We start from the raw sequence: 13557 nt of genomic DNA on the forward strand, positions 1-13557 counted from the left end.
AAAGAAAAAAGAAAGGAAAAGAGAAAGCCCTCCTCCCTCTGTGCTCCTTTCATGTCAAAGCGCCCAACAGCACTCCTGGCTGCATCATCTGCTTCTCCTTAAGATGCCCGGTCATGATCAGAAGCAGCAGCAGTACATTTCCCCAGGACCTCCGCAGTGGTTTTTGGTTACCTGCCTGAGTGGTGATATTCCAAAGCCTGAAAATCTCAGGAAGCCAAGGGAAAGAGCAGGAGCCCTGCTTCACTTGCTGCAGTGGCAGAACCATGTCAGCCCTTCCACACCCCCATTTCCTGACCTGAGTGTCACTCGTCCCAGGGCTCGCAGGAAGGAATCATCCCCCTGGATAAAGGGAGCATCAGACGTCTCTGTTTTCCCCAGAACAAAAATCAGAACAAGTCATGCACCAACCTCATGGCCCGCAAAGCCAGCTTGTACGCCAGGTCGGCATCGTGGGGCAGCAGGGCAGAGAACAGGTATTTGGCAAAGGTGTGCATAGGGACGCTCTCACGGTGGATCACTTCTCCCAAGCCGCTGAAGGGGCCACCTAGAAGCAAAGCCCGTTGGGCATCGTTATCACAAATGCATCTCATTAGCGTCAGTATCTGGCTACCCCAAAGCTATCTTTGCCACCCCAAAGAGAAGCCCTCACCTTCCAGCAGCAGGATGCACTGTTTCCTCAGGGTCTGCACCAGCACTGGGTCCAGCTCCAGGTCCTGCAGACGGGCTATGATCTGCTCCTCGTTGCGACACACCTTGTCCTGGGCATAGAGGCCTTCAGGCATCACTCTCTGCTGGCCCATCCCCATCAGGGCCACCTCCAAGGCCAGGGACAGGTAGGACTCGCCACTGTCTTGGCTGCCGGTTGTGACGGGCACATGTTGGTAGACGGGGGGTTTGGTGTCCCCGGTGTCTGGAAGAAGGGGGAGAGGTACAGAAGAGTTAGAGGAGCCTCTCTAGGTGGGAGAACCAGGGCTGAGAAAAAAAAAACCTTTCCAATTCAGAAGCAAGACCCAATGCTTCCTCTGCTGCCTGCCTTTGGTTACCCAAAGATGATGGAGATGTGAGGTTTCACCCTTCTCCTTGCTCTCGACTGTGAGACATGGGAGCCCTGAGACACGTGCAAGCGGACACACAGCTGATAACAGAGCCTTCCCACAGATGGGCACATCTTGGCCCAGCTCTGCCAAGCAGCTGCCCTGCTCTGCTGCCAACCCCAGGGCTGGGAACGAGAAGTGTGGAGCTCAGGAGCCCTGAGGCCAAGCATTGCACCCAGGACCAGCTGGAGCTGCCTGGTAGAGAGCGAGGGAGCACCCAGTACCTGAGATTTCAAGGCAATTTTCCTCTTCTAATCTACAAGCTTCGGTCAGTGTGAGAAAGAGGCAGCCGATGGGGTTCAGAGGGTGGCCTACCCAGCCCTCCAGGTTGGTGATGGTGGTTGCACCTCGCTGCAGCAGCTCTGAAAGAGAAGAGGGGAAAAAAAAAAAAAAACAAGAAGAAATGAATAGTGAGGAATTTATGATGGATTCTCCACCCAGAGAAGTCTCCAAGACCAGAGGGCTTTTTCTTACCCCATGGGCTGGGGACACAGGTACCTCCAGGGAACCATGACCAGGGACCTCTCCAGGGGCCATGGGAAATTCCCAAGGGCCACGAGCAGTTCAGAGCAGCCACCACAAGGGCACTCAGACAGCAGGAGGAGCAGGAACCCACTACAAACAGATGCCCCAAAGGCTGGAGGAGGTGCAGTGGCTCAATCAGTCCCCAGGAGCACACAGGAGTGTCCACAAAGCAGTGGTTGCCTGAATGATTTGGAAGGCACACTCTCAAGCAAGGCCCAGAGGAGCTACCAACCACTATCAGCACTGCAGCAACCAGCCCCAGCTCTCTGCCAACTGCAACAGCAAAATGAGCGACACTGGTCTGGTCTCCTGGTCCACGTTACTCAGCAAATGCAGTGTGGAGGTAGCACAAGCAGCCAGCTCCTGCAGCACTGCGGGCAAGCAGCATCACCTGCTATCACCCGTGCGATCCATGCACGCAGCCAGACAGCAGGAACAGCTTGTGTCCCTGGGCATCTCTGCATCCTTAATGTATGGGTACAGTGGCAGTTTGGCTCAAGCAATTGGACGTCCCAGTTTGTCCTTTGGGGTGCACATAGTCCCATGCAGCACTGCCCCATCTCTGAGCTTTGAGAGTCTTCCCTGCCACCTGGGACACCCCAGCCAGCCCTTGCGGGCCCCATCTCCAGCCCCTCTCCTCCTACCTTTCTTCTGATGCTTGTAAATTTCCAGCTGCCTCTGCTGCTGCAGTCGCAGGGTGTTGATGATGGCAACGGTTAACCGCAGAGCCTCCCTGGGATAGCCATGGGAGCGCAGGGCGTCCACCCGAGCGCAGGCTGTCGGGACGTGTTCTGCAAGGCAAGGGCAGACACAGGGCAGGCTGAGCCAAGGGAGAGCAGAAATCCAGGGGATGATGGGGAAGAAAACCTGACAGCACCAGGCTTCAGGGCATCTTCTTCTACTCATCTCCCCCAAAGCAGCTGCAAGCCTGTATGTCCTCACTCTCTCACTGCACCTGGCTGGGATGCCTACCGGGACCGTACTCATGGAGCTTCTCCCCGTGTCCAGCCTGCAGCAGCCCCTAAATCCTGACCCCTACAAACCTTATCTGGGGGAAGCAGTGGCAGAGTGCATTCAGTTCTGTGCTGGGGACACTGGCAGATTTGGGATGACATTCTGAACTGCTTCTGTGACAGCTGCACGGAGCGAGCTCCACAGAGACCTCATCTCTTCCACAGCCCTCCTACCTGGTGTTTTATTATTAGGAACAGTTGCGTGAAACCCCCTAGACTCAAAGTTGCTTAGAAATTCATCTGCTCCTGCTGCTCACTGCTCACCTGAAATCACAAGCAACTGTGGAGAGGATTATGACTGAGTGAGAAATTAGCAGCAGCAGATGACACGACATGCCGCATAACAAGCGGCAAAAATCCCATTTTCTTGCAGAATGTCCTACCAAGGGGGGGAAAAAAAGGCAAGCACAGATCTGAAGTTATGGCAGAAGGATCATTTCTATTTCTGGAAGAGAGCAGAGAGCTTTGGAAATGCAGACAGCCACCTCCACAAATGAGGCTTGCACATCCCAGAGGTCACTAGCAAGGAACACGAGGAAGAGGTTTAAGAACAGACACATCTATGAGAGCTTCTTGTTGTTCACTCCTTTTGTTTGCTAAATGGATGAAATACTCAGCTTCTCACTGAATTCATCATGCGAGCTGCTGACAAACCTCACTCCTGACCCAGCACGAGGTCCCTGAAGGGGCACCAAGGAAGTGAAAGCACTAAAGCCAAATTCAAGGTGACTGCATCAACCAGCTGTGCCAAAGGGCTCACCAGAGTCTGTCCCTCAGAAATGGAGATGTGTCCATCACACCTATCCATGACCCAGTCCATGGGAACACCACCTACAGCTGCTATGGGAAATCCATCCCAGAGTAGCAACATTCCCTCCTGCTCTACCTATGCCAGTGGAGGACAGAGCAGTGGTGGGCTCTGGCCTTTCAATATCTGTACATTCTCCTCCTTTGCTGTGGGGATGAGGCATCTGCATTCCCAGAAATGCAAGGGCTCACGTTTCTTCTGGGGTCAGTCTGAGTGGTAACAGTCACCAGGACCCCATAAACCTCCTGTCTCAATGCTCTCATCCTGGGACACCTAGTTACTGAGGTTTTAAAGTTTAGGTTGTTGAGATATTTTCATTTTACAGCGCTGAACCTTGCAAGGATGCAGGTAGCAAAACTCCTTTGATGCTTCGGGTGGCTCTTCTCCATGAGCAAAGCAACCCACCCACCCAGGCCACGCTGGAGCTGCTGCTTGGATGCTTACCGAGCCACAGCGGCTGCCCCTGGGAGTTGAAGAGCAGACTCTCACCCTCCCGCTGGTAGGCAGGGGACACGTAGAAGTCACTGCTGATGATGCGCTGCAGGTGGCTGTCCTGCCAGTGCAGGTCACAGCCCTCAATGGCGCGGGTGAACACGGTTCGTCTGGGCCTGGCCAGTGAGTCTGCAAAGAGAAAAACCATCAGAGCCTTGGGGCAGCAGCGGGGCCCTCCTGCACCTTACGGAACCATGGAATCATTAAGGTTGGAAGGAAAGAGAGGGCATCCATTGTCTTGAACCTCACTGCTTCCCCGCAGTGACGGCTGTGCTCCTTCACACAGCTGCTCTGCAACCAAAATGTCATTTTCAAAGCTACTGAATGCTTGTATGCAACCCAAAACAACAAAGCTCGTTACGTATTAATGCATTAATGATGCGTGCTGGGTATTAATGGAAGCAAAAGAACAGAACAGCCTGCTTGCTAGACTTATGCCCACCCATGTGGCCCTTCTCTACACAGAGGTTTGCCCATACAACGGGGCTGAGGCTTGCAACAGATCCAGCTGCTGCTTATTGCTCTCTGATGTATCTAGCAATTGCATGGTCTGGCTCTTCTAGCTGACATTTCTGCTGGGCTATTGTTCTCCTGTTGGGCTATTGTTTCTCGCAGACAGCAGGAGCAGGTAGCGCTCGCTTCCCGTCTGGGAGCTGCAGGGCAGGAGGAGGATTTCACCCCATCCAGACAGAGCAGCCGGGCGCTTTGTTGGGATGTCTGCAGCCCTCCCGCTATCGCCCAGCCACGCTGGAACAGGAGGGCAAAAAGCAGCCGTGCGTTGCAAAACAGGGAGCCTCAATCGCAGCGCAACGCAGAACGCGAGGTCCTGCAGATAGACGCGCCGGGGAGGGGAAAACAAAGGGCTCCGCTCAGCGCTGAGCCAGGAGGTTGGGTAAACACGCTCTGGAAGCGATGGCAACAAGCAATTAGCCTGAATGCTGCAGGCACCCCGAGGTGGATAGAAATTAAACAGGTGTTCGTGCGTACAGCACCGACCCTCCGCCAGGTTGAGTTGGGCAGGAAGGATTTCGGCAATCAGCCGTTGCCCGACAGTAATAAAGGAGGCTGGCAGCAATTCACTGCGCTATTTGCATACCCATAACCACCAGCCCTGGGATACCTCCCAGCTCTGTTTTCATCCCAGGCACTTTGGAAACACCGTGCGCACGTCCCCAGAACGTGACCTGCCCCAAAGAGCGGCAGGGCTGGGACCACCGGGCAGCCCTGGCCATGCAGACCTGGAGCGAGGCCAGCTGTAAGGCGAGCTGCTCCCGGCCAGCAATGTGCACATGGGATGCCCGGCGTGCGGCCGGGGACAGCAGCACGGTGCTGTTTGCTCCACGGCTACATGTAACACACCCACAGCCAATTCTCATGCAGCAGATGGAGGCACTGCGAGAGCAGTGAGTTTCAATTAATGTCTATCTTGGGCCAAAGGAAGGGGCTCCGCTCCACCTTGCTCCTTGCTTTCATCGAAGCACAGAGTCCATTATGGTTAGAAAAGACCACTGAGATCACCTAGTCCAACTGCCAGCCCATTGCCACCATGCCCACGAACCATGTCCCTCAGTGCCACTCTCACCTTTCAGCACAGGCTTCAGAGTTCAGCTCTGCACCAATTCAAGCAGTGCCAGTGACCAGGAAAACCCAGGGTGCCGATCTGCTCAGCGCTGACACCATCACAGGAAGCAGAACCAGGAGCCACGTGTGTGCCCCTAAACCAGCCTCAGAACGGAGAGCCTGGCTGATGGCCCCAGAGCTCCCCAGAGCCCTGCACCGTGCTGGGATTTGTTTTGGGGGGGGGATTTTTCAAAGCGTTCATCACGGTCCAACTGCTCCCTGGGTGAGATTCCCATTGACGTCAGTGGGAGCAGCCCTGAGCCAGCACTCGGTGCCTGCTCAGCCCATGTGCCAGCACCCAGCAGCACACCGAGTTGGGTCTGCACGAGCGCAGCACCGAGCACGAGCTGTCCCCCTCCAAGCACCACCACCCAGAACCTCATGAGAAGCAAACTTCTGAAAACACAACCCCCAATCCCCTCCAACCAAAGAATCTCCCCCTTACATAGATGCATTTTTTGGCAGGCTCCCGAACTCACCTTGGCTGTGGCTGGAGCTCTGCGTGAGCGCGTTGGTGATGTTGGGAAGCTCGTTGCCGTAATTGCCATCTTCGAGGGGACACACGTCCATCTCGCCCCACTTGCGCAGCTGCCGGAGCCAGGAGGATTTCTCTTCCAGCTTGCAGTGAGGGTTCAGCACGACGCACACCCACAGCGCCCCTAAACAAAGCCGAGAGGTGAGGGATGTGCAGCGCTCCCCAGCACTGCCCGGCCGCTGCCTTCCCACCGCCTGCAACGTTTCCTCGGCATCCATAAACTCACTGCAGCACAATGCACAGACCCAGGAGGGGGATTTAGACAGCTTTCAAATAAAAGTAAAACTCCTCTGTAATGAAGCTAAATTATAATCTCATGAGATGGGGGACAGTGGGGAGGAGGGAAGAGGAGACCGGCTGTGTATGAATTTGTGAGTGCTTCTGTCTGCCAGGACAAATCTACTGTTTGAACTACACATCAAAGCATGCTTAAAAACATCCTGGCAAGCTGCAGAGTCTGTATCTCCAAAGACTAACCTGATTTTGATCCTACCCACGTTCCCAGCGCTTTAAAGCCCGCTCAGAATGCTATTTCATCTGCCATTGTTCTTCGGGCCATTTGCATTCAACTATTTATAAAGGAGATTTGGTGTATTTTCTTCCTTTCTCTCTCTTTTTTTCTCTTCTTTTTTTTTTTATTTTAATCCCCAGCAGCCCCCAGACCGCAGCAGAGGAACCCAGAGCTCGGCGTGATGCCTGGCAGCCAGAGCTCTCCTTGGCACAAGCAGAGGTGCCCACTGGTAGATCCACCACAGCACCACCAGGCTTTGGCCATGGCAATGCCCTGCCCTCCACTCTGGGCCACGTAGAGCTCTGTGGTACATGAGCAGTGGTACAGCATCTCGGACAGTTGCCTCTCAGCTTGTTTCTCAGCCTGGGGTGGCAGTGAGGTTCGGTGATAGGGCTTGGTGACCCCGCTCTGCCACAGCCAAGAACACGATGCGCCCGCTGAGTTTTGGCTCCTGCTGCTCCACTAGGATGCAATCCTATAGGGATCCTCATGTCTTCACAGGCTATTCTTGGGAGCCCTCCAAGGCATCCTTTGGCTGCCAAAATAGCGTGCCCCCAGGCTCTCCTGTAGACGGGGAGATGGGCTGGGGACAAGCTGGGGAGAGGGATTCACATCCGTCTCAGGGGAGAAGCGCTGAGGTAGCAGTCTGGGAAATGGAAAAGTTGGGTTTTTAGAGCCCTTTGGCCAAGTGACAGCATGACTGACTCCTGTCCAGAGCCGATACGCTGAGCTGGGTCAGACTTTGTGTCTGCTCACATGCTGCAGAAACCTTCATCTGAACTTTCCGACAGCAGAAGGTTAAGTGGGGAACAAAACGGCAGATCACGATTAAGCTAAGCCTCTGAACAAAAATGCTTTCTGATTGCGGGGCTGGGTGCAAAGGGGGGGGTCACAGGAGCCTTCCCACCCCAGCGTCCCTGCTGCTGGCCCCAGGGAGGGCAGGCACTCGGATCCTGCGCTGAAGTTTCCAAACCATCAAAGAAATTCTCCTGTTTCCCACAGGGTCGCTCCCCGGCCTAATCTCCTGCAATTCCCCACTGTAAACAAGTGGCTGAGATAAATAAACCCGTCTCCAGGCAGATTAAGGTCAGGCTGCACTTCAGCTGGTTTTTTCATCTATTTTTTGTAATTAGGCTTTAATCGTAAGCACTAATGTGCCAGGGCAAACACTCCCACGCCGCACAGCTCCCTATCCAGCGGGTCCTTCCCTTGGCTCCCCAGCAGACGGGGCAATAGATGCTCAGTTGGCAGCACACGCACACACGCAAACGGTGCCTCTTCTTTCCTTTTTTTAAAACTCCGAAATCCTGCGAAATCCTTTACATTTTACCCAGTATAAATCCACAATCTTCTTTAGCGCTGATCTTCCAATCCCGCACAAGTTGGTGATGCGGTCTTCGTTAAAATCGATGATTCGTTATTAAATGCTTGCCCAAAATAATGTCTGGGGCTGGATGCAGCATCTGGCATAGGTTATCTCCCCTCCTGCCCTCTCCATTTGATAATGCTCAGCGGTGCTGGTGCAGCTTTGGCATCCCTGACACGGAGTTGATCGCTCGTCCCTGAGCACCGTGCCGACACCATCTCAATCATCTGTAGTTCTGGGCAAACTGCTGCATCCAGGCCTGCCTAGACACCCATACAACCACGTTTCGCAGATGTGTTTGCTCTCCTCCATGTGGAAATTCTGGCGTGGTGGATTTGGCCACCTCCCTAGGATTCTTGAGTATCCAACCATTCCAAATCCTGGAAATATCTTTCTGGCAGGCAGGCCAGGATCAGCTCTGCAGAGCTCGTGTGTTTATTTCCATCCAGGGAACCGCAGGCAGGAGCGAGGCATCCCTCCTCGCCCAGCCCTTCGTCTGTGCCGTTCCTGCAGTGCTGCCACGAGAAGGCTTCCAACCCCAGCCCACCGCGCAGACAGGCTGTGCCAAGGACATTTTGAAAGCCAAAGCAGCCTGGCAGCCAACTGCCGGTTATCAACTATTTTACAGACGAGACCATATAGGGCAGTGTGATTTTAGGGAGGGAATTCTTGGGCTGCATCAGAAAAACAATGGCTTCACCACGCTGCTGCTCTGACAGCACGGCAACTGATGAACTCCAGAAGTTTCTGCTCCAGTGACTGAGACCTCCTACCTGGCTTCTTGTCTCCCACGGCAGGGACAGGCGCATAAGGAAAACTGTAAGAGCAGGGCAAATTTGGAGAGACACTCCACTGTCCACCCTCCCACAGTCTGTGGCTCAAGCACTTCTTGAAAGAGAAGTGGCATCTATACTCAACAGCCATTTTCTCTCCCCTTTTTCCAAATAATTTTCATCTTCCTCCAAGCTTTCAGCCTCAGAGATTCCCATAGCATTAACTTCACCATGCCACGAAGTCAATTTTTATCAAACTGATAAGAAACACCTTCAGTCTGATAAAAACACCTTTGGCTTGCCCTGTGCTCACCTCCTTGGCAACTTCATGAGCCACTCCTGACTTTATGTGTGGTGCACCTTCCCCAAGTCTCTCCTGCACACCAAAGCACATTAACCCTCAAAGGTCTTCCTCATACAGGTGTGGCTCCAGACCATGGACCACCCTCATCATTCTACTCTATAACATCCCTTTGGTCCCAGCCCGTGAGCTGGCCCAGCCCTTTACACAGCATCTCCCACCACCAGGCAGCAGAGCAGCTCAGACTCATGGTGAATCCATGGCACAAGTCAAACTATTCACCCATACATCCAGGAGAGCCCATGACTGCTGGGTCAACTCCACCACACAACCATCCCCTCCGGGCTCACATCATCTAAATGTTTTATTCTAATGATATTACGGCGTCAGCCAGCTGAGCTGGTGTCTAAGGTGCTTAGCCAGAATTATCCAGAGTTGTATTTCTCTTAAAGCCAGGCTCTGCACTGCCCATCGTTCCCACTGACTCTGGAAACCATTTGTTAGCTAGGACAAGACTTCCTCTTTCTGAAGCATAGAAACACGAGGGGCTTCATCTGGCCCCAAGGCATTGCCATTTCTATGCCTTACCACAGCACACGCCTCAAGATGCTGCAAACATGGGACAAGCCACCCTGCAAACACATCAACCCTGGCTCCTTTGCAGGAGAGGAGCCGGTTTGGTTAAGGTGCTGAAACGTGCAGTTTGGGCCTGATCCAGCTGTCCCACCGGGATTTGGCTGGGGATTTAGGGTGAGCTCTGGGTGAGCTCCAAAATCTCATAGAACAAGGAGTGTAGTCTCAGCAGCCCCACTGCTGCTCCTGGTGGCCCTTACCCAGCTCATCCCAGAGCTGCCGGCACTTCTCTGTTATGCCCGTCCCCTGCTGCCTCCAGAGGGAGAGCCGAGGGTCAGCCATGAACTGCTCCGTTATCAGTGTCAGCATCCTGGCCCCGTTGGAGTCTCTCATGCGTAGCATCTCCCGGACCTGGAAAGGACAGAGAGAAGGCCCTTTGTGAGACAAACCATGACCCCCCGCAGGTGTCTAAGATGATCATAGAATATCCCAAGTTGGAAGGGACCCATAAGGATCATCAAGTCCAACTCCTGGACAAGGTCACCTGGATGTCAACTCCTGGCTCCCTCACTCTGGCTATCCAGAGCTAGACGGTCGTGGTGGATTTCCCTCTACCAGTCTAACAGAGAGATGGAGGGAAAAGCCCTGATTCACAAGGAACCACTGTGCGGGAAGCAGGGACCTGCCCGGAGGGGGAGGTGGGACAGCCCAAGCCTGACCCACAGCCTGGATTACAACCGCCAGCTCAGCGGCCAGGAGAGAAGGCGCTGGAGCAGAGATTCCCAGCTGTGACGGGCACTGTGCCAGGGCAGCCAGCGGGCTGCCTGCTACGTGACGCGCCGTGCAGAGTGCAGCAGGAAAGGGAGCAGGGCTGGCTCCTCCTCACCTTGGCGAACATGGAGTTGAGCTGTTTCCCCGAGCCGTAGTACCCTCCCTGAGATAGGAACAGCTTCACCTGTTCTCGGACCTGCTCTTCATCCAGGTGCCAGCAGTTCTCATCGTCGATGCTGGCCCCAGCAGTGGGGTCAGGAGCGCCTGGGGGACAGGGAAAGAGGAAAAAGAGACAATGAGGTTTGTAGCAGCAGAGTTAGCAATCATGGAGAGCAAGAAATGGCCCATCTCTCTTATCAGCTCAAGTGAGAGCAAACCAACCCTCTCACCAACAACATCAGGCTCTCCTCCCACGGTGGTGGCAGCAGCAGCAACCATTAAGAGGGATCTTGAGCATAGCGTTAATGCCTACAACCCTGCTCATCCCTCCTAATGAGTCCAGGGTAGCACCAAGCAAGGTCTGTACTTGCCCAGCTTTCACCTCCAGTGAAAGAGGCACTGAATGATGCTTGGGAGGACAATGAAGGCCATTCCTCTCCTGCTCTATACCCCATGCTGAGGCACAGCATCTGCACAGCCCTGAGCCTTCTGCGTCTCCTGGGATTGCCTGGGGTTCTCCTGCTCCACATCGTGGATTTGTTTCAGCATCCGTAAAGCTGATCCTGTAAAGCTTTCCTATCCCTAGGAAGCAATTTCACAGAAGTACTCTTGGATGAGGGATGCAGAGACCTCATCTCATGGAGAGCACAAAAAGAAAAAGCCCACAAGCATCTTAAACAACTGCATGGATCCTTCCTGAGCCTTCCTTGCCCCTTTCAATTCCCCTTTTCCCAAGGGCTGTTCTACCTTCCAGCAACACCTTCAGCTTCATGAGCACAGGGGACAGGCAGCAATACGGCTCCAGTGGGGGCCAGGAGCCCAGCCCAAAGTGTTATTAGGACACTTCAGTGGGCCACAGTTGGGGAGCAGCCATCTCTTCTTCCACCACTCCTTGCTGCTGCTTTGGGTACACACCCCAGCACTGGCTGAGAGATGCAGAGCCAAGAGCAGAAGTGCAGCTCACGGAAAGCCAGCTCCAGACTGTCTGCTCAGCGAGGCGGCTGTCTCTTCTTGGCTTATAAATGAGAGGACATCAACCGGAGGGGTTTCGCTCCTCCGGCAAAGGCTGAGAGTGCTCCTGACCCAAAAAGATACAGCTATTTGTATTTAATGTCCTTTACAAAATTCCTTTAATTTCTGCTAATAATCGCTGCCTGAGAGCTGTTCCAGCAAGCCCAAGGCGCTGCCCGTACCGCGCTGGAGGGAGAGGATGCTGCTGCTGCTCCCTCTGCGGAATAACTTATAGTTGACAGAACAACGTAATTGGGACAGGATCTGAAGCAGCAGAAAGGAAACCGCTTTCGCCCACAGCCCTGTGCTGGGAAGGAGGGAACCAGCTCCACACGTGACCCAGCCCTGCTCCCCGCTGTCATAAGGCAGCACAACAGCACATCTCAGCTCTTCTGTGCCTCTTCTTTCCCTCCCCCAAGTCCGTCCTTATCTCTGCTCCCCCTTGCAGATAAAGAGCAGACAAGCCAGTGATTATCCCGTATCAGGAACCGATGACTAATCTGTCTGCCACGAATGCTTATCCGGCCCCCATCGCCGGGGTTGCTGAGATGCTTGTGCTCTTAATATCCTCCTGCGAGCAGCCTGCCCACCCCTCCCAGCTATCCAGATCAGCCAGGTCGCCTCATCAGCCTCCACAGGGTCATCTGTCCGCAGCTATAGGGTGCAGACACCTGGTGACCCATGCACAAATGCTCAGCTCGCTCCTCATCAAGGGCACTGGGACAGCTCAAAGCAGAGGCTCAGTGAGATGCACAAAGAGGCTGTGTTTTTGCAGGGTTCCCAGGCTAACCCCAGTGTTAGCATGCAGCGGAAAGCGCAGACGGCACGGAAAGAAGCGTGTAGCTAAATAAAATCTCCTCCTCCCACACAACACATTGAGCACTTCTCACGTTTGGGTTCTGACCACAGCTAAATTAGCAACACAGCTCTCGCCACTCCAAATAAAACCCACGTTTACTCGTAAATTTATTTTGCTCTCCCATAAAAGATTCATACGGAGGGTTGTAATATCAGATTCCCACACACGCGGCACAAACAGGCAGATAATGGGCTACCCAATTACACCGGGGAGCTGGATCAACATTTAAGAGCAAACAAGAGGATTTGCGTGGCGTTTAAATATTCATGGCAGGATTTGCCCACTTCCCATTGCCAACGTTCGCACCGTGGTGGCGTCCCCATGGCATGCCGTGACGTAGCCGATGAGCAATTCCATGTCTCTGCTCCAAACTAGCAGGGAACGGCATGTAACACAGCCCCCAGCCTGCGTAACACGTTTCTCATATAGCAGCATTCCTGCTCCAAAGAGCCTGTTTCGGATGCGCTTGATCTTTGTCCTGCAGGATTCAGATTTAAGGAAACACCAGCGTACATCCTGAGTGGAAAGAGTGTTTCACAAGCCCATTTGCACTGGCTGTAGAAACAGAGATAAAAACGCCATCAATCACGGCAGCTAGGACCTCTCCCTCCTCGTGGGCTCAGCGCTTAACTATTTGGCACCCAAGAGAGACCCAGCCAGAGGGGATGCAGAGAGTGGGAAATAAAGGCTGGAAAAATCAATGGGGGAGAGAGCGGAACGAAGCCAGACATGGAAAATGTAACACCTTGCTCAGAAGTGAGCTGCGGAAAGTGAAGAAAAGCAAAGCCCCTCCTGGAGCGGTGCATGTTCCTGGGGCTGAGGAAGCACTGGGACGCTCATGGCTCACACCGAGGTCTCCCAGGTCTGGGCAGAAGAGCAAAACGCACCCATCCGTGGTCCTGGTGAGCTCCTGAACCATGGAGCGGAGCACAGAAGCCGTCTCATGACTGCACGTGGCGCTGCCAAAAGCCTCCAGGCTGCGTCTCCAGCATTTGGATAGAAACCAGGAGTGAAGGAAAGAGCCACCCAGATCGGAGAGGGAGCCGGGGGGGGGAGGATACGGACAAATAAACAAACAACAGAAACCTCAAAGAGAAAATAACCAGGCACCAGAAAGGAAATGAACTCTAACAAGGGGTAAAAATA

General features: G+C 53.8%; 1 protein-coding gene across 1 annotated transcript in view; it reads right to left on the reverse strand.

The window, feature by feature from the left end:
• The window catches only part of ZSWIM5 (zinc finger SWIM-type containing 5), an 82855-nt gene that overhangs the window by 4841 nt on the left and 64457 nt on the right, over nucleotides 1-13557 (reverse strand). The window contains exons 3-10 of the mRNA XM_015291282.3: nucleotides 10498-10646; nucleotides 9872-10022; nucleotides 6032-6211; nucleotides 3885-4061; nucleotides 2264-2410; nucleotides 1319-1456; nucleotides 650-910; nucleotides 409-544 (exon numbers count right to left, since the gene is read on the reverse strand). Of these exons, the coding sequence (XP_015146768.3) occupies nucleotides 409-544; nucleotides 650-910; nucleotides 1319-1456; nucleotides 2264-2410; nucleotides 3885-4061; nucleotides 6032-6211; nucleotides 9872-10022; nucleotides 10498-10646 (1339 nt within the window). The remainder of the gene's footprint in view (nucleotides 1-408; nucleotides 545-649; nucleotides 911-1318; nucleotides 1457-2263; nucleotides 2411-3884; nucleotides 4062-6031; nucleotides 6212-9871; nucleotides 10023-10497; nucleotides 10647-13557) is intronic.

This window comes from Gallus gallus, chromosome 8, assembly GCF_016699485.2.
Source record: "Gallus gallus isolate bGalGal1 chromosome 8, bGalGal1.mat.broiler.GRCg7b, whole genome shotgun sequence".
In the NCBI taxonomy this organism is placed as follows: Eukaryota; Metazoa; Chordata; class Aves; order Galliformes; family Phasianidae; genus Gallus; species Gallus gallus.